Source organism: Vulpes vulpes, chromosome 12 (genome assembly GCF_048418805.1).
Source record: "Vulpes vulpes isolate BD-2025 chromosome 12, VulVul3, whole genome shotgun sequence".
Lineage (NCBI taxonomy): Eukaryota > Metazoa > Chordata > Mammalia > Carnivora > Canidae > Vulpes > Vulpes vulpes.
Genome location: NC_132791.1, coordinates 48,568,915 through 48,593,800, shown reverse-complemented (window position 1 = coordinate 48,593,800; position 24,886 = coordinate 48,568,915). Strand labels below are relative to the sequence as shown.

The following is a 24,886-nucleotide window of genomic DNA, read 5'->3' as shown; positions in this document are numbered from 1 at the left end:
TATTCTAAATGATGAAAAAAACCTGGAAATGAACAGTGGTGATGGGTGCACATTATGAATGTATTTAATGTTGCTGGATTGTACATTTAAAATTGGTTAAAATGGCAAATTTTATGTTACGTATACTTTACCACATTAAGAGACACACACACACAGAGGAGACTATCCAATAATTTACCATGCTCCAAGTCTTCTTTATCTCCAATAAATAAAAAACCTAGGGGGTTGGGGTGACTGGGTGACAGGCACTGAGGGGGGCACTTGTTGGGATGAGCACTGGGTGTTATGCTATATGTTGGCAAATTGAACTCCAATAAACAAAAAAACCCCAAGAAAACAAACAAAAAACCTAAAACACAGTCAATCGATGTAGGATGGGCCATGTTAAAATGACTTTTCCTTAGGATTGAGATTAGACTCTAAATCTCTGGAGTATCTTGAATCCACTGTCTATTAAAAGCAAGTTAAGTGCCTGGGGAACTTAAGACTCCAGTAGCTAAAGGGACAAAGGAAACACAGTCATTTACAAGGGGAAATGTACATGGCTAATATTCACATGAAATTACTACTAATTGTTTTTAACATAAAATAAAACATTTTACCAATCTAATTAGCAGTTAAAATAATAAAAACAGATCATTTAGGGCAGCCCCGGTAGCGCAGCGGTTTAGCGCCGCCTGCAGCCCAGGGCGTGATCCTGGAGACCCAGGATCCAGTCCCACATCAGGCTCCCTGCATGGAGCCTGCTTCTCCCTCTGCCTGTGTCTCTGCCTCTCTCTCTCTCTCTCTGTCTCTCATGAATAAATAAAATAAAATCTTTAAAAAATAAAAACAGATCATTTATCCAAAGACCTATAGATTGTTAACAAATATGTAAATTCTCACAACTTTTTGGGAAAGGAATCTGGCCATATATATATCAAAAATCTTAAAAATATATGCTTTAACCTCCTAATTATAATTCTTGGTACTAATCCTAGAGAAAATATTTTGAAATATAGGTAAGGATTGATGCTCAAGAACTTACGTAATAACGTTACTTGTAAAAGCAAAATATCGACACCACTAAGTGACCAAAAATAGGGAAGTACATATATTATGGTCCATTTGTTAGAGTAAAAGCATCTATGAAAAAATAACATTTACTAGGAATTTCAATATTAACTCTAAAAAATGGGATACAAAGTTATATATACGTAATATGACTTTGGAAAACTATACCAAAAGATTGTAAAGAAACGAAGTAAAATGTTAACAGAAGTTTTCCCTCTAGGAGGTAGCTATCTTCTTTTTTATACTCTTATATTTTTAAACCATTTTCACAATGGGCACAAAGTACTTTTAAAATTGGGGAGGGGGATGCCTGGGTGGCTCAGCGATTGAGCATCTGCCTTTGGCTCAGGTCGTGATCCTGGGTCTAGGAATCGAGTCCCACATTGGGCTCCCTGCAAAGAGCCTGCTTCTCCCTCTACGTCTCTGTCTCTCTCTCAGTGTCTCTCATGAATAAATAAATAAAATCTTTAAAAAAAATTTGGAGGGGAAGGAGCTACATGAAGAATAAAAGAAAATATGTAAAAGGCCTAAAATTTTTTTTCCTCCTTAAATTTAAACAATAAAAAGATCAGAGGATGTGTCTCCTCCCTTTTCTAGAGTTATTTCTCCAACCCCTTTTCTCACCCAAGCAAGCCTAGAAAAATTCAAAGGGTTGTAAATGCGATCTGCCATCCTATAATCCACAACACCTTAGCAGACCCTTGATGAGGATGTTCAGTGACTCACCGGGAGAGAAAGTGGAGACATGTAAGGCCCCCCTGGTGTCTTTCGAAACTTAAGGCTCCTGGGTGCCCACCCCAAGGACTTCAAAGTGTTGTTCTCCTGCACGAGAAAAACTACTTTGTCTGGAGGAAGACAAGTGTCAGCAAGCCCTGCCAAACACATTTCATCAGGAGAAGCCATGAATAACCCTCACAAAACACATTAAGAGTAATCAAAGTTGATCCTATATCCTGATGATACAAATTATGGTTTGAATTTGACGTATGATATTTAGATTTGCTTTGGAGGATACTAATTTTACAATCACAAGCCAAAGGAAGAGAGAAGAGGGGAGCCTGAGCGGGGAGGGGATGTTGAGATTTTTAAAAAGTCATCAGAAGGACAGTATCAAATCATCTAGAAAAAGCGGAGGAGAAGAGTCAAAAACATGGGTATAACTTAGTCAATGTGAGGAAAGAACAGCAGCTATCTTTTATATATATTGACATGGGGGAAAGGATGGGAAGCAGGGAAAAGAAAAAGATGGCTAGTTGAAGGGATTATTTAGACAATTATCTTGGTGATTAGGTAATGCTGTAGAGCCCAGTTAAACTTAGAACTGATGGTGGGGAGGGCACCTGGGTAACTCAGTGGGTAAACATCTGACTCTAGGTTTCAGCTCAGGTCAAGATCTCAGGGTCATGGGATCAACCCTGCCTCAGGCTCTGTACTCAGCAGGAGTCAGCTTGTGGATTCTGTCCCTCTCCCTCTGCCCCTTCCCTTGTACTCACTCAGGTGTGCTCTCTCTCTGTCAAATAAATAAATATGGGCACCTGGGTGGCTCAGTCGGTTAAGCATCTGCCTTCAACTCAGGTCATGATCCCAGGATCCAGGGTTCAAGCTCCATGTTGTTCTCCCTGCTCAGCAGGAGGTCTGCTTCTCCCTCTCTTAGCTTCTTCCCTAGCTCATGCTCTCTCTCACTCTCTCTCTCAAATAAATAAAATCTTTTTAAAAATAAACAAATCTTGGGCAACCGGGTGGCTCAGTGGTTTAGCGCCACCTTCAGCCCAGGGCCTGATCCTGGAGACCCGGGATTGAGTCCCACGTTGGGCTCCCTGCTTCTCCTTCTGCCTGTGTCTCTGCCTCTCTTTCCCTGTGTGTGTCTCTCTTGAATAAATAAATAAAATCTTAAAAAAAATAAAATAAAATAAACAAATCTTAAAAAAAAACAAAAAAAGAACTGATAGAAGGCCTGAGGCACACAAAAAGGCCCATGGCTTTCTCAGAATATGGGCTAATAAGCTGGACTAAGGGAGAAATAAAAGTAGACCTATGCATGAAGCCATTCAAAGAGTATGTGAACAACTTATGTACATTACCTTTATTTGTTTAAAGAAAATAATTCTAAATTCCCAAACTACAGTAACAGAGATTTTTGTCCTTAAATCAATCAACCGAACATGGTTAATAATGATGACCCGCTGTGGAAGACTTGCAGCTAGGTTTATGTTCTAGGGTCAAGTCCTGAAAAAACAAACCATAAAGAATTTTTTGTCTATAGTGTTGCAGTTTGCTTGTTTGCAGCACTGACACATAGGGTCCTAGGCTCTCATAATGATACTGATGAGTTGCTGCCCTCACTGCAAGAAAAGTGCTAATGTATATAGGTTTCCGTTTAACACTCACATTTTCTTTCTTTGCGGATGAGTCACATATTGCATCTTTCTTTCTCTTGCCATGATCCAAAGCATTTGGAGTGCTACAAAACAGTTGTGCCTACAAGAGAATGTTTTCTGAGAAAATCCAGCATCCAAGAGCCACAGGTGAGCTGGAAAGCTTCTGTCTCCCAACTGAGAAACAAACCCAAACCCAAGAAAGAGGTGCTACTCACTGGGCTGCATTTTATAAGGTGCTGGTGATGACTCCTGTAGACCAAAAAAAAGCTGTGCAGTTAACACCAAATACTATTCAGTTATTTGTCAGTGGCTTGAGGCATCCCAACTTTTCCTTTTTTTCCGTGCTGGGAACCCTATACCTAGTCGATGGGTCTCTTTCAGTAACAATGTGTCTCTAATTCTGTGGTAAGTATGAAAATGTTGAGACATCCTGGGAATAAGGCACTCATTTCACATGCATAATCATACAAACAGATATGCGTCAAAGATGATGAGTTTGTTCTACATCTTACAGTCATAATTGACTAATTTTTCAGCATTGGCTACTGGGAGCTAATTTTTTTTAAAGATTTATTTATTTATGATAGACAGAGAGAGAGAGAGAGAGAGAGAGAGAGAGAGAGAGGCAGAGACACAGGAGGAAGGAGAAGCAGGCTCCATGCTGGGAGCCCGACGTGGGACTCGATCCCGGGACTCCAGAATCACACCCTGGGCCAAAGGCAGGCGCTAAACCGCTGAGCCACCCAGGGATCCCCTAATATTTATTTTTTATGAAATACTATCCTTTCTGCCAGGATTTTATCCAGTCTACATGGGCTAGGACATTTTAAACAAGCCAAAGAAACTACAAGCAATCCAAAATGAAATTTTCACATGTACTATTAAAAATAGTCATGGAGGGGTACCTGGCTGGCTGTCACTAGAGCATGTAACTCTTGATCTCGGAATTCTGAGTTCAAGCCCCACGTTAGATGTAAAGATGCCTTAAATATAAAAAAAAGTGTTTTGGACCGTTGGGTGGCTCAGCGGTTGAGCATCTGCCTTCAGCTCAGGATGTGATCCTGGAGTCCCGGGATTGAGTCCCATATTGAGCTCTGCTTCTCCTCTCTGCCTCTCTGTGTCTCTCATGAATAACTAAATAAAATCTTATTTATTTATTTATTTATTTATTTATTTATTTATTTATTTATTTATTCATGAGAGACACAGAGAAAGAGGCAGAGACATAGGCAGAGGGAGAAGCAGGCTGCTCGCAGGGAGCCCAATGTGGGACTCTATCCTGGATTCTGGGATCACACCTTAAGTCAAAGGCAGACTCAGCCACTCAAGCATCTGCCTTTGGCTCAGGTCATGATCCTGGGGTCCTGGGATCAAGTCCCATGATCTCGGCCTATGTCTCTGTCTCTTGTTGTATCTCTCATGAATAAATAAATAAAATCTTTAAAAAAATAATAAAAAAAATTTTGGGATGCCTGGGTGGCTCAGCAGTTGGGCACCTGCCTTTGGCTCAGGTCATGATCCTGGGATCCAGGATCGAGTCCCACATTGGGCTCCCTGTGAGGAGCCTGCTTCTCCCTCTGCCTGTGTCTCTGCCTCTCTCTCTCTCAGCCTATGTTTCTCATGAATAAATAAATAAATCTTATAAAAAAATAATAAATAAATGAATTTTAAAGATAAAATCTTTATTTAAAAAAAATATTTTATTTATTTATTCATGAGAGACACAGAGAAAGAGAGAGGGGCAGAGACACAGGCAGAGGGAGAAGCAGGTTCCATGCAGGGAGCCTGACATGGACTCGATCCTGGGTGCCCTGGGTTGAAGGCAGTGCTAAACCGCTGAGCCACCCCGGCTGGCCCTAAAGATAAAATCTTTGAAAAAATTAATTAATTAATTAATTAATTAATTAAAAGTCATGGAATGCTTCCACTAGTGCACTATAGTGGCACCCAATTCACCTACACATGGAAAGATAAAGTTCTAAAAAGATTAAAACAGGGCAGCCTGGGTGGCTCAGTAGTTTAGCCTGCTTCTCCCTCTGCCTGTGTCTCTGCCTGTCTGTATGTCTCTCTTGAATAAATAAATAAAATCTTTAAAAAAAATTAAAAAATTAAAAATTAAGACAGTCAAATGTAAACTTTACAAATAAGCCCAGGTAGTTAAGAAGTTTTGTTTTGTTTTTTTTAATTTTTTTTTTTTTTTTGGTAGTTAAATAGTTGAATTAAAATTACTTTTCATTTCTTAAGGATTCCCCAGTTGAACATTTGGATCTCCAACAAAAAATCCCCATGCTGTGAATAATAGTACTAAACATTATAAAATGCTTGGGATGTACTAACTTTCATCCTTAGAAGAGCAGTTACGAGAAGTACTAGTATTATCTCCATTGTTATGCATTACAAATAAAGAAACTGAGGTCCAGTGAAGTTAAAGAAATTCTTCAGAGTCACAGCTGGTGACATAGTAAGCCACTGGAACTTAAGTGCTCTAACATAGCACTATTCACATGCAGGTAAGAGCTGATGCCTAAATACAATTTACCATTTTCTTTCATTTTAAAAAATAATATGGATTGTATATAATGGTTAAAATGAATTATTTAGATCCAGGAAATTTAAAAAACCTTTCAAGGGAAGGATCCAGGCCTTCAAGCCCACTTACACTCAAAGCAAAAGGTTCCAGAGTCTGCATAGTATAAAAACCCTGTGCCACTGCTAAAAAAGGCTTTAGCATGGGGTTCATTTAGTAAAAGAACTTACATCCCAACTAAACGTATTTCCTGAGGTCCTTTAGAATCCAAGTGACCTGTAATCAAATATGAAGAGTTATTCTTGTCCATGCATCCTGTCTTTTCTTCTGATTATCTTCATTACCAGTAAGCCATATTAATTTCAAAAGCTGATGTTATGAACACAAAGTCTCTTGATAGGTACTAAGTTTATGGTACAAGGTACAAGTTCATGGTAACTTAAGAATTTATGGTGTCACAAAAAAAAAAAAATGCTGGGAAACAGTGCCCTACCCTAACCAAAAGAGGTTTTTTTTTCATGAGTAGAAAATAACGCTTATCACTCAGAAAATCTAAAAGTAGAACAAATACTAAAATGGTTGACTAATTACTCCTTTTGAGATCAGACCCTACAAAAACAGAAGGTTTAGTTAACAAATATTTATGTTTGCTTCTTTGCCTTTGTTAAGACTAGACTAGGACATGAAACGTCTCATTTTAACTACTACTTTCATTCCCACCACCAGTCAACAAAAAATTCCTTCCTGTTAAATTTTTCAAATGCAAAGTAACTCCTATTAATGATATTACATTTCTCTTCTTGGCTTATCATTCTCAAAAATCCACCACTAGATACTCACAGAATTCCAACTTCAGGGAACTCTACCAACTTTTAGCACCTTTCATCTCTATCCAACTACTCTGTTATCTCCCTTAAAAGTTGTTCTTTCCCTTGAGGCTTTTACCTCCCTTCCCCTTACCAGTTTCATCAAGGTCTGCAGAAGTGGTAAGTTGATTGGCAGATATCTCTCCGCTACTGCTAAGATTCGAAAGATCAAGGCAACATTTGGGGGTTCCTCTATTGAGACATAACAGTACATCAAGATTCCTATTAGATTGTAATATCCTTAAAAGGCAAAGATCAAAAAAAAAAAATTCTAAAAAGAGGCAAAGATCACATTATCCTCTCAATTTGAAGCATCCCTCCATAGTCATTCACACAATGTGAACAATGTCCAAATACATCTAGCTGCTTTTTGTAAATATTTCAGAGTAGGCTGAGAAAAATCTCCCACTTTCCTCTACTCTAATAATTCGCCATTTCCTCCTCACCAACATACTGAGACAAGTAATTTTTTTCTTAATTGAGAACCAAAGATTATTGGCTGAAGTTGGCCTTGACCCCACATCTTCTGCCCAGTGCACTATGAGCACACAGATTTATTTGATTTCTCTTTGGAGTCTCTAGTACTTCTCAGGTTTATAGCTCTCCAAGTTTGTTTGCTAGCTGAAGCGTCAGAGCATGGCATGACCAGAATTTAAAGTACAATAACACTAGTATAAATATTAATAAAACAACCAACTCATATAATGCAATATAGAGTTTTCAAAGACTTCTCCCAGACATCAGACCATTTGATTCTCACAAGATCCTAGTAAGATAGGAAGACATTATTTCTATGTCATAGAAAAGAAACCTGAGATTCAAGAGTCACACAATTAGTTAAGGGCAGGGTTTAAAATTTCACCCCTGATCTTTGAGCTGGGTTAATTAAAAAAAAGCAACAAAACAAAAAAACAAAGACTGTTCAGAAAAGCAAAGTCGATAAGGTGTGAAAATGTGAATTTACCCAGACAAAACGCTTAGGTTGGCAGAATCACCAAAGTGTTTGTTCACTGGAGTTCTAGGGAGGTCCGGGCAGGTGGTAAAGGAAGTGTCTCTCTCCAGGAGCAGGTTTAACATCTTCCTCTGACTGGATCTAAAACTGGGTCCTGAGCCAGGGCAGGCCTCCTGTCCTATGGATGAAATGAATTCTGCAGACATGGCCTCTCAATCCTAAGGGGGGAAAAATAATAATAAAAATTAGCTAGGAGGTGGAAGTCACCTACATAGGTACCCCACAGACTGTCCAGTTTTCACACCTTCTACACCCTTCCCAGCACAGGCCGAGTGGTTCGCAGTGGAGGAGGGGCATCTCAAGTGATAAATCACATAGCTCCACCTGAAGGTGAAATCAAACGCACCCCAAGCGGCTTGCCCTTTTCCTTGGAGCCTGAACTTTTAAAAATCATTAAAAAAAAAGAAGAAGAAAAGAAAAGAAAAAGAAAAGAAAAAGAAAAACAAAAAAAATACTTTTTTTCCATTAAAAAAATACTTATTTATTCATTTATTCATGAGAGACACAGAGGCAAGGCAGAGGGAGAAGCAGGCTCCCTGCGGGGAGCCCGATGCGGGACTCGATCGCAGGACCACTGGGCCAGGACCCGAGCGGAAGGCAGATGCTCAACCACTGAGCCACTCACCTCCCCCCTCTTTTATTTTTTTTTTTAATTTTAAAAAGATTTTATTTATTTATTCACGAGACACTGAGAGAGAGAGAGGCAGAAACACAGGCAGAGAGAGGAGAAGCAGGCTCCCTGCACGGAGCCCGATGCGGGACTCGATCCCAGGACTCCAGGATCACACCCTGAGCCAAAGGCAGACGCTCAACCACCCAGCCACCCAGGCGTCCCTCCCCCCTCTTTTAAAGTAAGGCCTACAACCCAAGGTGGGGCTCGAACTCACGACCTCAGGATCAACAGTACCACGTTCCATCGACTGACCTAGCCAGGCGCCCCAAACCCAAGACGTTAAAAAAGGAATGAAAAGAGGGCTTTCACTTGTTCGGGGCCCACACAGCTCGTGACTCGTGAAAGGAAGGAATTTAGGTTTCTTCACTCACGACAAAGACCATTAGGTCCCCTGGAGTTCTGTTTGTGGCGCCCCGACCCCAAGGGGACGCTGGGGTCTCCGTGATCCCGGCGGAGACAGCTCCGAGCTTACCTCAGGTTGGACCCTGAGATTCACCTTCAGGACAAACGCACCTGGGAGATCAATCACAAGCGAACACTTGAGCAGAATTAAAAGAAACCTGAGGAAAGGAGTGAATTAACCAGCCTACAATTCTGCTTCTAGACAAAAGAGGCTGGAGTCGGGCTTTGCGCTTCTCCCAGGAAACGACCAAAGTGGCGGCCTCCGGGGAAGAGTCAACAGTCCCAGGGCCTGGCTGTTCAAACCTTCCGCCTTCCCAGTAACCCTATCCCATTCCCCGCAAAGCTGCGCCAGCCAATCTGCGCACGCCCCCACCGCCACAGCCAATCGTTTGTCCCTACGTCACCAGGCGTGAGCTTGCTTAGGAAGGAGCACAATTTGCCCCGCCCCGTAGGCGGAGCAGGATGCCCATTGGCCCACCAGCGCCCAGCAAGCTGGGAAAGCCCCGCCCCCTGGATGCCTGGCACACCATTGGTTCTCCCTCCAACCAATCGCCACCGCGGGCTTGGGTGCTCCCTTTCCTCTGCCCCTCCAACCCCGGGAGATTTAAACTGCACTTCGAGAGCAATTATCACTCTTTAGGATATTACCTAAGGAGGTTTGTTTGGATGCAGGGTGTCTTAAAAGGTTCTCTTTCCTTGCTTCTTTCTTCTATCGTTACGTGGGTCTTTTCCTCTCCGTTTTGCTTGCCTTCGTTCGGAGATGGAGCGTTTTCCGCTGGTGTAGCAGATGTTGAGCCAAGACAGGTGTGTGTGCTTCTGTCGAGCAGCACTGGCCCCTTGCAAGAATTTTCCTTGTTCTGTGTTCTTGTAGAGCGCAGCATCTATTAGACGCTAGGTTATGTAGGATAAAGGAAATATCTCTTGAAGGAAAGCGGGGGGATTGAACCATCTCTTGGCGTAATCCTTATTACAGACTAAAGGATCGCAAACCGGTCGTTTATGGAAATTTGAACACTGATGAGGTGATATTAAAGAATTATTCCTTTCCCCCCCCAAAGTTTATTTACTTTTGTAATCTCTACACCCAATGTGGGGCTCAAATTCAGGATCCCAAGATCAAGAATCCCATGGATTTCCGACTTAGCTAACCCAGATGACCCTCAATAATTTTTTCAATAATTCTTAATATTGAAGATTTGAATCATCCAGTGGAAGTAGTGGTGGGTATAGATGAAACAAGGTTTGCCATGAGTATTACGTGATGGGTGAGTGGCGATCCATTATATTATTACTCTCAAAGTTTAAAATGCATACTAATCATCTGGGGATCTTGTTAAAATGCAGGTTCTGATTCAATAGGTCTGGGTTGGAGCCCAAGATTCTGCACTTCTAATAAGCTTGCAGCTGATGCTGATGCTGATGCAGCTGGTCCTGGGACCATACTTTGAGTAGCAAAACATTATACTGTGTTCTTCTCTGTATTTTTGAAATTTTCTGTAATAAAAAAAAATGATCAAAATAGCCCAGAAGCTTTTTAAAATGCAGGCCCCCAAATTATTCAATAAGTTGAGAGTGGGGCCTAGGAATTCTCAAGGCTCCCAGGGGCTACTCATGCTGATGGCTTGCAGACCAGTCTGAGAAACAAATCAGGGGAAAAAAAAAAAAAAAAAAAAAAACTTTGTCTTTGAAAAACAGTTAAGTCCGGCATACAACCTTTACTGGTGTCCACATCTTGGTGGTGGTACAGTGTAGTCAGCCAGGTTTTATCCTAATACTCTTTTCATCTGTAGAATCTGCTTCCCCAGAAAGAATGTGAAGTGTCTTTATTCTCTGGGATTGAGATGGTGAGTGTGGGCGTCAGCACAGAGCCCTGCCATTCCAGGTGAGTTTGAAAATCAGACTGGGGGTTAAAGGAGTATGGGATGAATTGATTTCTGCTTTGATAACCCTAATCATACTTCATGGGGCCACTGTATACTTCCCCCACAGGTGGGAGGTAGAGACAGATGAAACTGTTCTACAGCGGCGGCAAAAACAGATAGATTATGGCAAGCGCACACCTGGTTACCAGTGTTTCCTGCAGCAGGTCCCCAAGTGAGTGCAGTTGTGGGTGGTCACAACAAAAGTGTCAGCCAAGCCGTTTGTTTCAATGTAGGATGACGGAAAGATACTAGAATCTGAGTGCTCTCACAAAGTTCTATCATTACTACAACTAATTCTCCTAAAATGTAGCCCCAAAAATAAATTTTCAAGATTTTTTTTAATGGAACAAATCATACTTGAGCCCTGAGAGTTGTTAGAGTTCTATTCATGTTTGCTATGAAGTTTTTTTCTTTCTAACCATTACCTCATACCTTCAGCTGACTTCGCTAATTACAACCTAATTATATGTAAGTTTCCATGCATACACACAAACTAAATGTATTAAAGGGTAGTATGTATTTTATTTTTTTAAAGATTTTATTTATTTATTCATGAGAGAAACAGAGAGAGAGAGAGGCAGAGACACAGGCAGAGAGAAGAGTAGGCTCCATGCAGGGAGCCCGACGTGGGTTCGATCCCGGGTCTCCAGGATCATTCCCTGAGCTGAAGGTGGCGGTACACCGCTGAGCCACCCAAGCTACCCGGCAGTATGTATTTTATTTTATTATTTTATTTTATTTTATTTTATTTTATTTTATTTTATTTTATTTTATTTTATTTTATTTATTTTATTTTATTTTTATTTTATTTTATTTTATTTATTTATTTATTTATTTTTGGTAGTATGTATTTTAAAGGGATGTCAGATACCATCTTCTATTTATCTTGACTTCTGGGGGAGTGAGTTTATCTAAATTACCTTTATCAGAAGAATATTAGAAATTTAGAAAGTTCAGTGCTTAATCCCATCTGAAGATTTATTTTTTTTCCCATTGAATTGAGGACACTGGTCTTACCTTACTCTCAGGAAATCCCTAATGAATCTCTGAATTCACTGTGATAAACAATGCACTGTGCCCCTTTATTTTGGCCTGAGTCTGACACTTATTTGTCATCGCTAGGGCAAAGAGACAGCCAGGACTTCACCCTCAAACACCAAACAAGAAGAGGAGGTACAGCCGCCGCTCCTGGGATGCCCAGATCAGGCAGTGGAGAAGAGCCTTGCATTCCTGGGATCCCCCCAGCCAGCCCCCGAAAGGCAGGAGGTCCGAGGGGTGTGTGTATTATTCTTGGTTCCTTGTTAGGAGTGGTGGACTGAGCCCTACCTCTCCTCACTTTGCAGAGGTTTAGCTTTTTCTGGCTGAAAAGGGATAGTCTGAAAGAGGTGCATATTCCTCTGACTCTGCCACCTTCCCAGCCAGGGAATGGAGCATCTCTTAGAGCCAATGGGTTCCACACCTACGGATGACCTCCTGGATGACTGGTTCCAGGCCCTGGAACCATCAGTGAATCTGGATGAAGACCAGAAGGGAGCCCAGGTAGTATCCTTTTCTAAAACCCATTGGAGCAGGGTTAGAGTAGGGTCTGGCCCACGAGGTAACAATTAGGATGGGGTTCAAGGTAGTAGTCGAAGAACAAAAGAAGAAAAATTGGGCAGCAAGAAAAAATAGGACATGAATTAAAATATCTAAGAACTAAAGGTGGCATAAGGACATTTAATTGTAGTTAACAATGGTGGGAAATTGGGCTGCATTGGGGGTTATTTTATACTTGATGAAAGGAGTATAATATTTATTGGAATTGAGGCCTTGAAACCTGATATGTTTTTTTTTAATGTCTCCTTTTATTTCAATATTTTGCAAATGAGCCAATGCTAACCTTACTTCTTATTCTCAGTCACTGAACTTTAATAAAGTATGGTTGATAATAAAAACAAGGATTACCAAGTGGAATGAAGACCAAGGGCTTAGGGCCTCCGGACTGCTTTATAATATTCTTTGTCCACCACATGGACAATCACTTCATTTCTCCAACCATTTCAACTGTCAAATAGGGAGATTTGTCTCATTTGATGATTCTAAGCAAAAAATAAGAATACATATTAAAGTATGTAGCACAGTGCCTGGCACATAATAAGTGCTCCACAACAGCAATTATTGGAAACTATGTCTCCCCACTTCATGGCCCCTGTCCCCTCTTTTGCCAAGGAGAAATGTGCAAGGAAAGGAAATGTGCAGTGCATCTTCCTTCCACCCCCATTTTCTTCATAAGTAGCTCACTCTGCCTCTACTCTTCTTTTTCAGTTTGCAGACTTGGTAGCTCCTGCCTACTCCTTTCCCTGGCTCTATGAGGAAGATCACCACTGGTTCTACTTTCTAGCTGATCACAGTTACATACCTGTCCCAGATTTGAATGAGGCACAAAATATTTAGAGAAAGCATATTGTCTTTCAAGGGACGTGTTGCTAAGTGTAACAGTAAAGATTACTTGCATTACTGCTACTTCCCAATGGATTAAAAAAAAATCTAAAACTGCCCTACAAAGAGATCACAACACGAAGGCATTGTTTAAAACTTCTTTTCCCTTTTCTGCCTGCTTTTCTAAACCTTCTTTGATAGCTGAGCCTCAAATTTACATAAGAGCCAGTAACCATTTAGCTGTTCCCCAACCTCCTCCCTACTAACGTCTACATTCAGTCTTCTCAAAAAAGACTTAAACTTTGGCTGAGGTGGGAGGTGGTGGTAGTGGTGGAAATTTAATAAAGGGTGGCATCCTCTTCCTGAAGAGGAAATACAAAGCTATCAACATCTTTTACCCAGCTGCCTGTTTCCTTCCTCCCTCCCTTTCTGTCTTAAGGAAAGTGGTCCAGCTGTAACCACCATACTCCCCCCCTCCCCCGCCCACCCCCGCAAGCAACTGAAACGCCTATGATGTCATAATCACAACCCCATTACCTCATCCTGCTGGGGGGTGGGGGTGCGTAGAGGAAGGAGGAGGAGTGAGCAGCCCTGGGCCCTTTTCAGCTTTACAAAGTGTTTTGGGTGAGGGCTAATTACAGAATCAATTGGGAACGGCCCCGCAACCGTTACAAGTCCTGGGTTTATAAGGTTGGAGGGTATCCGGCAGCTGGAAGAGGGGCTCTCGAGACTCAGAGCAGGCCCTGATCGGCTCTTGGACTACATTTCCCAGAAGCCTTCACGCCGCGGGCCGGTCCTCTGCTGGCGGAAGGGGGATTCCTTCTGAGAGATGCCCGTAGAGGGCGGGAGGAGAGAGCAGGTAAGAGGAACTCTGGCTATTTCTGTTACGTGGCCCGAACCGGGTAGGGGGCCGTAGTAGGGCCAATGTTGGAATGGAGGGCGAGGAGAATCGCTTTGTTTACCTTCGTCCGACACGGTCTCCCCCGCGGGTTTGGAAATGTGCCGCCAACTGGGTCCGTCCACCTTCAGCAATATTTTGGAGGGGGTGACTCGATAGTGAAGAAGCCACCTTCATCCCTAAATCAAAGAGCTTGGCTCATTCCCGACAGCACTTTCCAAAAAAGATTTTGGGAGAGAAGCGACGCGGGGTTCGAGCCTCCCCGGGCGGTTCAGGGCGATTCTGCGAACCAGAGCGATTCCCCCACTCTCCTTCGGGGCCCGTTGGTTCGCGCCGGCGCCTTTTAAGGGCACCGTGGGGCGAACGGAGCGCTCAGAGCTGCTCCGGCCGCGGCCCAGGGAGCTGGAGGAGCCGCGGTAGGTGGCGAGGGCAGGTGGCGCTGGGGCCTCGGGGCGGGCACCTCGACTGTCCCTCCCTCCTTCCCTCTTTCCCTTCCCCCAGCCTGGCGGCGCGCGCGGCACGGCCTCTCTGGACGCCTCCGCGGGGAGAGCACGGGACCCGGTGGGGGAGGGGTTGGCGGAGTGCTAAGTCCCAGACCCTTTCCATCTCCTGCGTCCTGAGTTCGCTTCCCGCGGCCAGATGATGGAAGCTGATTGGGAAGAGGCGACAGACAGCCCCCCTGAGCGAGCCCTGGTGCCCCCCTAGGGGCTAGCGGACGCCCCATGCCCCACCCCGCGGGGACAGGCAGGGCAACCGAGGGAGAGGTTGAAGACTGGAGGGGGGCCTAGCCTTTTGCTTCTTCATCGGGGTGGGGGGAGGGGTGCTCCCCACTTGTCACCCCTATCCCCGCCAGAGCCATATGGAGGAAGAGCAGTCAGTTCACCACTTACCTGTTCATGCACCTCCCTGCCTCCCTCATGTTTTTCTTTAGTGTCCCCCAGAGGTGTGGGGCTGGGACCTGGGGGGAGGGTCCCCAGGGGATTTGTGACTCTCCTCCTTCTTGGCTTGATTTGATCCTGGGTTCTCCAGGTTTCAGCACAACCTTAGCATCCCTGAAACCCCAACGTCAGGGGTTACTACCATCCAATAGTAGATGGGGTAGGGGTCCAGTCTTTATTTTAGGGGGCTGATGGTGGAGGGAAAGCCTGGATTGAGAGTTGGGCCTGGTGGGGTCGTAGGGAGGGCCTAGCGGCCTGCTGCTCTGTAAAGGGCTGAGCCCTGTGCCAGTTGTTAAGCTGAGAAGTTTTAACTTGTTTAGTGAACATTCAGGGCTGTCTCTGCCCCTCAGATACACAAAATGGAAGGGGAAGGAAGGCGGCAAGAGAGGGTTTCTTACACTTTTTTCTATGCCTGCCTGAGAAAGAGGAGGCCCCTCGCGGAGCTGGTTTGCCTTCTTTTGTGTCCTGGTTTGATTCCTTATGGCTTCCGTTCTGTTCCCCCTCTCAGCCTGGCCTGTTTTAGGAAACTCAGGCTGAGAGTATCAGTTGCGTGGTGGTAGTTGCATTGTTCCAATTACCGCTGTGTGTGGCCACATCCCAACAATTAAAATGCAGAAAAACACAAAATCACTCTCTTCACTTGATCCCAGAGAGGGCTGGGAGTTTGCTGTTTGGCCAAATGCCTCATGAAAAGCTTGAAAGACTTTGCTTCACTCCCTGCTCTTCATGGCTGGTGAGCCTGAGGCCTGGGATCTCTGGGGTAAAAGCCTGCAGTAGGGTCCCTCTCTAGTTGATCTTTTGGGGGCAGAGTTAAGAAACCAAGAGCAATGTGATATAAGCTTTAGCTTTTCCCACAAGATCATAGGGGAAGCCGCTGAAGGGAGCTCTCAGGAAGCTAGAACTTCGTTGAGGGTGGTAATAATAATTATGCATGAAAATGATAGTTAACTGTAATGATGGTTGATTTCTCCCACAGCTTCCAAAAAACTGCAGATACATCAACACGTAGTTCTTTGCTTTTCTTTACTTACTTCTCTCCAAGGTGGAACGGGGTAGAGATGATTCCCTCTTTTTGCAAAAGTAGAAAGTCCTCTACCTCCAAGGTCACAGAAGAGCTGTTTGGGGCTTCCTTGGGTGTTCAGGTGAGGGAGGTTGGCATCCAGCCAAATAGATAAACCCAATTGTCCTCTTCAGGTTAATGATATTATCACATGTGGCATTCTTAGGCTGTGTAGAGCAACAAACAGGAGAGTTTGAGAAACAGTCTATGTGGACTCCTGATTTGTGCAGGTTAGATGGTATGCTTTTTACACTTTGATATTTCACGTTATATTGTACCCATGACAGATTAAGACATTTATTCTGCCCATTTTACATGTAGGTTAACTAAGGCCAGGAAAACTCCAGTGATTTCCCAGAACTGTCCCAGCAAATTAGCACAAGACGTGGATTTCTTGAATGTTTGTTATACCTACTGGAGAATGCTACATACACCTTCTGATGAGCTGTCTGCCTGCTGGTCATTTCTGGGAATAGGCGGAACCATATGGAAACACTAGGTTATCCTCCCCTCCTCCATTGAGCAAGGCCCCTCAGGCAATTGTGTGGGCTTGAAGCCTGTTCTCTGATGGAATTAGTTTGCTTATACTGAACTTGACCATGGGAAGGAGCCTTGATTAATTGAATCCGTGGTCTTTGAGTAAGATCAGGCTAAAAAAACTTAGTTGAATGAAGTCATACAGTTCGTGTTTTTAACATGTATAGAGTTGAAATGTAATTGGAAAAATCCTGGTACCATTTCTCTATCTTCTTAACCCTTTTAGAGAGAATATTTACAGTATCTGTTGGAAAACAAAAATATATCAAACACTGAAGCTTAGGGAGAACATAAAACCTTGTTTACTCTGATTGATCTGAAGCAGAAAGTCATTCCTACAACCAGTTCTTGCTGTTCCCTGTTCCTTTTAATGTCGTTTAGGGAAATGGTTACCTCTCTGTTTCTGATTGGAAGATAAAGTATTGGGGGAATCAGGATGAAAGTAACCATTTGGATATCCCTCTCTCACTTGAGCTGTTTTTTAAGTGGTGCTGGTACTCTGGGTAGGCAAAGCCCAGCATGAACCAGGTTAGGGGTGGCGATTAGGTCTCAACTTGCTTGCTTATTCTAGTTTGTTTTACTGGTTAACTAAAGTGTCAAATTCAGGATGTTTCCAAAGCTGTGTTTAGGCTTAGTAGGAAAGAGCTGTGATCAATTAATGATGTCTGCCAGAGGCCTGGCATAGGGATGCTGTGGTATGTGTGCCATGCATTTTCTACCTTTGGGCCAGGTACATCTCTAATATCACTTGGGGCTGGTCCCTCTGTAATTGGCAGACTCAGCAGTCATGACTGGAGAGGGAAGTCCCAATGGTGCTAGGATGGTGCTGCAGTGGCAGAAGACGGCCCACGAGTGAGGTCTGGAAGAACGACAGGGAAGACATCCATCATTTGCTCCAAAGTGTGCAAGTCAGATCCTGGGGAGAATCATGATAACCCTGATCACTGAGCAGCTACAGAAACAGACTCTGGATGAGCTGAAATGCACACGCTTCAGCATCAGTCTGGTAAAAGACCAGTCTTCCTGCTTCTCTACAACCCCCTCCTCCTTTTTTCTGAGGCTGTTTGTTGCTACTACTCTACCCATGTCCTGTGTCATATGAGTCATTGTACTTGTACTGGAAAAGCCCAGTAAAGGCTCAAACCCAGCCCAAAAGGAAGGGGGCAGGTACTTTTCCACTGGTAGAGAAGGGACACCAAAACTGGGGTGGAGAAGGGTTTGAGATGTTGGGAGATGTGGATTATTTTACTCACTAACTTTGGGAAGACAAGGAGAAGAGATCACTAGGAGTTCCTCCCGTCCCTATAACCCATAGACTCCAGGGGTGAGCCGTGGAGGGCTTCCTGGAAATCTGTGTCCTGAGCCTGACTCATTATGGGTGTTATCTTTCCCTTAGCCCCTGCCTGATCATGCAGACCTCTCCGGCTGTGGGAACCCCTTCCAGCTTGTGTCTGGTAAGACATCTGTGTGTGTGCATGCTCACGCGTGTACATACCTCCATCCTCATTTTTCTTGTGCTGGTTTCCAGTGACCCTGGCTAGCCAGCTTACCTCCACGGCTTTCTTGCTGGGGTCACCTGCTAAGGTTGACACTTGTCTCCATTTTACCACCCCAGCACAGGAGTTACTTGTTTAGTTGGCTCTTACTCAAGCCTTGATAGGACTTTTATAATCTGATTTTATTTATTTGTTTGTTTGTTTTTTTTTTAATTTTTATTTATTTATGATAGTCACAGAGAGAGAGAGAGAGAGAGAGGCAGAGACATAGGCAGAGGGAGAAGCAGGCTCCATGCACCGGGAGCCCGATGTGGGATTCGATCCCGGGTCTCCAGGATCGCGCCCTGGGCCAAAGGCAGGCGCCAAACCGCTGCGCCACCCAGGGATCCCTATTTGTTTGTTTATATATTTTTTGTCTTCTCCCATAATCTGATTTTTTAAAAAAAATAAGTAGTACGTTCGTGTAGTTCAAAATTTTTGAAATTAAAAAAAATTTTTTTTTGAAATAATAAAAAGTTTATAGCGAGAATTTTCCTTTCTCCATCCATCTCCCACCACCTCCTTAAAAGCAGCTCTTGTTATTACTTTGTCTATCCAGCTAGAGTTTTTTAATAGAAATAGAAGCAAACATAAGTGTGTTTTTTTTATTTCTGTAAAAGGTTGCATACTATATATATTATTTGTGCTTTTTTTTTTTTTTTTAACTTAACTATAATAGAGCTAGAAGATCTCTGCATGTCAGTGTGTTAATTTCAGTATTTCTTTGTGGGTGGCCAGACACAAAGGAACATGGATAGTCTCAAGGTCTCCCAATCACAGGTTCTACCGTCAAAGGCATCCCTACCCTATTTACACTCTTGAGGAATAAAAATGATCTTTTACATGCTTGATTACCTCTTACTCCTTGACAGCCCTAACTCCTATTTTGGAAGGGAAGAGACCAAGGAAGAAGAGCATGGGCCTGCTTTCCCAACTTGAGGGGTTAGTGGGTAGGGTAGTGAGTAGGGTTAGGTGGAGATAGGAAAGAGCAGGACACACATGCATTTGCTTCTCTGAATTCATCTACCTTTGAGAAGGAGTGACAGGCAGTATAGGACACTTTTGAATTTCAGCTGGCTTCTCAGAATGAAGGCAGTATCATCTAGTGGTGAAGAGCCCTACCCTTAGCATCAGATAAACCTGAGTTTGAATCTTCCTTTGGCCATTTCATTCCTTTTTTTTCTTTTCTTTTTTTTTTTTTTAAGATTTTATTTATTCATGAGAGACACACAGAGGCAGAGACACAGGCAGAGGAGAAGCAGACTCCATGCAGGGGGCCCGATGTGGGACTCAATCCAGGACCCCGGGATCACGATCTGAGCCGAAGGCGAACGTTCAACCACTGAGCCATCTACGTGCCCTGGTCATTTCATTTCTATATGACTTTGGATAAGTTACTGGACCTCTGTCATCTGTGAAATGGGGATAATAGTACCTACCTTATGAGTTTTTGAGGAACATCACATAAAGTGTTCATTACGTTGTGGGGCACATAGTGAGCCCTTAAAAATAGCTAGCTATGAATCTTAAAAAAAAAAAAAAAAAAAGGGATGCCTGGGTGGCTCAGCGGTTGAGCATCTGCCTTCGGCTCAGGTTGTGATACCGGGGTCCCGGGATCAAGTCCAGCATCAGACTTCCCGCAGGGAGCCTGCTTCTCCCTCTGCCTGTGTCTCTGCCTCTCTGTCTCTCTGTGTTTGTCATGAATAAATAAATGAAATCTTAAAAAAAAAAAAATGCTATCATTAATACTGTTTTTTACTATGAATGCTTTCCAGAAGGTGCTCCCTGGAGGGGCCTGCCCCACTGTTCCTGTGCCGAGTTCCAGGACAGCCTCAACCTCAGCTACCACCCCTCAGGCTTGAGCCTGCACCTCAGACCACCCAGCCCAGGAAGTTCCCCACAGGAGCAGCCCCTCTCCCAAGTCCTAAGCCCTGAGCCCCCAGACCCAGAGAAGCTTCCTGTGCCCCCTGCCCCTCCATCCAAGAGGCACTGCCGCTCACTCTCAGTGCCCGTGGACCTGTCTCGCTGGCAGCCGGTGTGGCGGCCCGCCCCCTCCAAGCTGTGGACTCCCATCAAGCACCGGGGCAGTGGTGGAGGGGGTGGGCCGCAGGTGCCTCACCAGAGCCCCCCAAAGCGGGTCTCCAGCCTCAGGTTCCTCCAAGCTCCCAGTGCCTCTTCTCAATGTGCCCCAGCCCACAGACCCTACAGTCCCCCTTTCTTCAGCCTGGCCCTGGCCCAAGATTCCTCTCGACCCTGTGCCACCTCCCCACAAAGTGGCTCCTGGGAGAGTGATGCTGAGTCCCTGTCACCTTGCCCACCCCAGCGCCGCTTCTCCCTGTCACCCAGCCTGGGCCCTCAGGCAAGCCGCTTCTTGCCCTCTGCCCGGAGCTCCCCTGCATCCTCCCCAGAGCTGCCCTGGCGACCTCGAGGCCTCCGCAATCTTCCCCGAAGCCGCTCACAGCCCTGTGATCTGGATGCCCGCAAAGCTGGAGTCAAGCGGCGCCATGAGGAGGACCCCCGGCGGCTGCGGCCTTCTTTGGACTTTGACAAGATGAATCAGGTGGGACCAGCAGAACTAGGGAAGCTTGGTTGGGAGGAGGGAGACTTCCATTTTCACTGAGAGCCATCCTCGAGCTCCATGTACAACTGGCAGGTTCCTTTCTAATTAAAAAAAAAAAAATTTAAGTTTGAATAGGCAACACAGGGCTTGAACTCAGGACCCTAAGATCAAGACCTGAGATCAGATCAAGAGTTGAACGTTAACTGACTGAGCTTTCACCAGGGTGATTTACCGTCCTAGTTGCCCAGGACTATACCCAATTTAGTACTCAAGGTCTCATGTCCTGTGTCACTCCTTGGGCCTGGGGGTTCTAAAGAAATTGAGATGAGACCCATGTTAAATCTTCCAACAGGGATTCCCAATTGTTCCACTAAGGGCAATTTCCTTCCACTCTGAGGATGCATAAGCAATACAAGTCCCATCATTAGTGCCCTGTCCCTTCTTGACCTCAGGGCTCGTTTGCCCCTTGCCCTTCACAGCTTCCCCTGGGTCTGTGAGGGCTTCACAGAATGGGTTGCTGCATCATTCATGTACAGCAAACACGTTTTGACTTCCCAGTGTGAATACGGCTGTTGTATGCACTTGCCGACTCTTCATATTCTTCCTTCTAGTCTCCTGGGTCACAAACCTCTTTGAGAATCTACCTGCTTATTCATCGTGTCATTCCTCCAACGAGTCAACAAATGTTACTGAATACCTGCCATGTACCAGGTTGTGACTAGGCACTCACAGTATTGTAAAACATCCAGAAAATATTCTGCCCACATGAAGCTTATAAATGAGCTCCTAATCTTGAATGTGATAGAAACTATGAGCTATTTCCTCAAAGATTTTGGAAAAATTAAAAATTTTCCAAATGTTATCTGGGAGTTGACATACCTCACCCTAAAGCCTACAACTCCTGCCTGCAAGGGTAACCAGGAAGGACACTTGGAAATCCAGCTTGGGCCAGGGTTCTGTGGAAGTTAGTATCTTTTTTTTTTTTTTTTTTTTTGCATTCTTAACTTTGTTGTTTGTTTGACAGAAACCATACTCAGGAGGTCTCTGTCTCCAAGAAGCAGCCCGGGAAGGCAGCAGCATCTCTCCACCATGGTTCATGGCCTGTAGCCCCCCGCACCTCTCTGCTTCCTGCAGCCCCGTTGGGGGTTCCTCCCAGGTGCTGAGTGAAAGCGAAGAGGAGGAGGAGGGGGCCGTGCGGTGGGGGCGGCAGGCACTGAGCAAGCGGACACTGTGCCAGCAGGACTTTGGGGACCTGGACTTGAATCTAATTGAGGAGAACTAAAACTGAGAGGCTACTTCCTGGGGCCACACAGACTGACTCTCTCTGGCTACTAACAAGTGTCGAGGCCCCAAGGCTAGGGGCCCAGCCTGGGAATGGGGGTGAGTGGAGGGCTCCGACTCAGGGCAGCCGGAAATCTTCTTGCTCCAGGAAGCTCGACCATGCCAAGAGACTGGCCGGGACAAGATTAACGGAGCTGGTGGCGGGAGGGACAGCCCCAGAGCAGACCCTTCCCATGGCGGCCCTGAGTGTGAGTATCCCTGCCACCGAGAAAGCAGTGGGCAGGGAAGGAAGGGGTCTGCTGACCCCAGCTCGGGGAATTTCACTAGCCCCTTTGCTTCAAAGGGCACTTGTGTCTTAGAATTTGGCCAGGGTGGGGGGGTTCATTCAGCCTCCTCGGAGAAATTGTGTGAGAGTGTGTGCGTGCATGGGAGTATACTTGGGGAAAGGTGTGTTTGCGTAGCCTTAGGGAAGGAAGGCAGTTGCTCCTTAACAGCAGAGCATCATGATACCCCCAGGATCTTGAATTTTCACAGGACAGCAGGCTTACTCAAGGAGTCAAGAGGATAGCACCAAGTTTTTCTTTTTTTCTAAGTAGCTCTGGAACCAGGCTTATAATCCATAAGCACCACTGGCTCTGCAGAGGATTCTCTTTTGGGGTATGGCAGGGTCTTTAAGAGCTGTGACCTCAGCTAATGGTCTTTTTCTTAGGCCCATCCCCTCCCCTAGAGAGATCTAATATTAGGACTGGAGAAGGCTCTTTACATTGATTCTGAGCTGGCCTTTTTCCTCATCAGATTGCCTAGGCTGTATACAGCCTTTGTCTCTTAAGTAGATGTAAGTGCATGTCGGCAACTGAGGCAGAGTTAGAGGGGTCCATCTTTCTCTTTCCCTCTCTATTGATGGGACGTTTTCCCCCTCACTGTCTGAATTTCAAAGGTCAAGAACATGGAGGGGAGGCTCTGTATTGGTCCTTATCATCTGAGGCCCACCTGCAGCAGAATTGGCAGTCAAGTTGACTTACTTTGTCAAGTAAGCATGGGTAAGCTCATCCCAGCACTGCCCTTTGGAAGCAGACTGTAGGAAACCTGTTGTTAGAAGATCCAGGTCTAACCTCTTTTCTGACTTGCTTGAGAAAGAGGAAGAGGATGTCAGCTTTTACCAGTTTGCTTGTCTTCCATTCCTGCCAGGAAATGTTTATTTGCCTCTAATTGGACCTGAGAGACATCAGGGAGGTTGGGGCTCAGTGAGGGTTGGCTGAGGATGTGTAAAGCAAAGGCTACGAGAAGCAGCTGGGAGTTTGTTGTTGTTGTTGGGTTGAATTTCCTTTTTCTTTTTTTTTTGTTTGTTTCTCACCCGTAACTTGAGCTGGGGCAGCAGGTCCCGGTGGCTGCAATGATGGGTTTAACGGCTGCCGGACCCTTGGTAGGACTGGTACCAGTGGAGATACATACTGACGTGGCTGCCAAGTAGCTTGTGAGGCTTTGTCCAGCTTTGGTTAGACGCTACACAACTGAATTGGACCCGCCCTTCCTGTTTATTGGAGGAAGGGCATTCTCATCGATCTCCAGGGTGTCTTAGGATCCAGTTCCTCATGTTTGGGAAGAAGACCAAAGTCCACATGTTTTCTTCCTCCTGGAATTGAACCTGTCATTTTGTTGGTTTCCCACATGTCAGATAGGAGTGTCACCAAGCCTGCAGTCTCCTCACTTCCACTCCAGAGGAGGTGGCCATTTCTTCTTGAGCCTCTGGCTCTAGAGGTTCTACCCTTCCGGGGCTTTCCTCCTCTGCTCGTTACCATGTATTACCAGTGAGCTCCCAGGTCTGTAGAGGCCTGAGAGAGGCTCTCTGGAGAATCCAGGGAATCTGTGAGCCCAGGAGGTGCCCATCCTTGGTTTCATCCCTCCCTTGGCTCTTCTCCTTCTTTAGGCCATAATTTCCCTGATGCCAGCTTCTTTTTCTCCTGGGGCATCCTTATCCCTGGGCTCTCTGCTGCATATTGGCCATGCCAGCTTCCAGTAGGCCACTGGCAAGGCCAGTGCGGTCTCTGCAAGCTCCAAGCTGAAGAAGTAAGGGCAGTAATTCTGCCTCTACCCTGGCTTCCCCCAAAGCCCTAGGGGTGCGATCCTTAGGGGAGAGGGTCTACAGATAGTCTATTTGAATTCTATCACTGTAAGATCTGGAAAGTTAAATTAGTTGAAACTGTCATCTTGCTTCCCAATCTAAGCGCCCATGACCCTGGGACAGGCCTTTTTAAGAAGTGGTTCATTTTGCTTTACACAGTGGATCTGTTCCAACAGTTCTGTGTAAGCCAAATGCTATTTTGCGATGCATTTGGACTGCTGACCATTTAAAAGCAGCCTGTGTGATTGCTTCTTTTGTAAAGCAAGCAACCTCCCTCTACTTTAGCTGTTTTAACTATTTGGATTTTCACCTATTGGGCTTACCCAGAGTGGAGCACACCTTTACAGGGCTGTGGTTGACGCTGGGTAGACATCTGCATCTGTGTTGTGTGTGTGGTGTGGCTGACCAGTAGGTGAGTATTCCTGCGTGTGTGAGTGAAGCCACTCCCAGGCTGGTGCTCTCCTCCTGTGCCCGGTGACTGCCCAGTGGCAGCTCCAGCTGCCCTTCACTCCCACCTGCTGCCAAAGTCCCTGTGCTAATGGGATTACAAATACAAAAAGTGGAAAAAAAATTTTTCGTAAACTTTGTTTTATATTAAAAAAAAAAAAATCCATAAGTCTGTGTGTGTTAAACATGAGGTCCTGCCTCTGTGGCTGTGTTTGAAAAAATAAAGTTTTATTAGAATAATTCATTTTCCCAAGCAA

At 44.8% G+C, this 24,886-nt stretch overlaps 2 protein-coding genes and 1 pseudogene across 8 annotated transcripts in view; 2 read left to right on the top strand and 1 right to left on the bottom strand.

The window, feature by feature from the left end:
* Nucleotides 1-14,598, bottom strand: part of CDC25C (cell division cycle 25C) — a 26,891-nt gene extending 12,293 nt beyond the window's left edge. The window contains exons 1-10 of one of the 5 annotated variants that reach the window (XM_072728474.1): nt 14,214-14,598; nt 9,560-10,405; nt 8,881-9,022; nt 8,081-8,216; nt 7,789-7,994; nt 6,919-7,016; nt 6,189-6,234; nt 3,647-3,680; nt 3,442-3,531; nt 1,780-1,875 (exon numbers count right to left, since the gene is read on the bottom strand). In XM_072728474.1, the coding sequence (XP_072584575.1) occupies nt 1,780-1,875; nt 3,442-3,531; nt 3,647-3,680; nt 6,189-6,234; nt 6,919-7,016; nt 7,789-7,982 (558 nt within the window). In that variant the 5' untranslated portion in view covers nt 7,983-7,994; nt 8,081-8,216; nt 8,881-9,022; nt 9,560-10,405; nt 14,214-14,598. Of the gene's footprint in view, nt 1-1,779; nt 1,876-3,441; nt 3,532-3,646; nt 3,681-6,188; nt 6,235-6,918; nt 7,017-7,788; nt 7,995-8,080; nt 8,217-8,880; nt 9,248-9,559; nt 10,406-13,330; nt 13,360-14,213 lie in introns of those variants that run through there. The other 4 variants (XM_026001298.2, XM_072728473.1, XM_072728475.1 and 1 more) reach the window with 4 other exon arrangements.
* LOC140594579 (uncharacterized) lies at nt 9,374-13,266 on the top strand (annotated as a pseudogene).
* Nucleotides 13,776-24,886, top strand: FAM53C (family with sequence similarity 53 member C). 3 transcript variants are annotated; one of them, XR_011995569.1, is made up of 6 exons: nt 14,494-14,565; nt 17,461-17,690; nt 18,081-18,138; nt 19,995-20,779; nt 21,804-22,308; nt 22,998-24,886. XR_011995569.1 is itself a non-coding variant. In XM_072728477.1 (5 exons), the coding sequence occupies exons 2-5, from the start codon at nt 17,613-17,615 to the stop codon at nt 22,059-22,061; spliced, it is 1,179 nt and encodes a 392-aa protein (XP_072584578.1). In that variant the 5' UTR covers nt 13,776-14,110; nt 17,461-17,612; the 3' UTR covers nt 22,062-24,886. The 3 variants fall into 3 exon arrangements, 2 of the variants coding, with proteins under 2 accessions (XP_072584578.1, XP_025857125.1); XM_072728477.1 differs by lacking the exon at nt 14,494-14,565 and adding an exon at nt 13,776-14,110 and having other exon boundaries at nt 21,804-24,886; XM_026001340.2 differs by having other exon boundaries at nt 14,283-14,565; nt 21,804-24,886.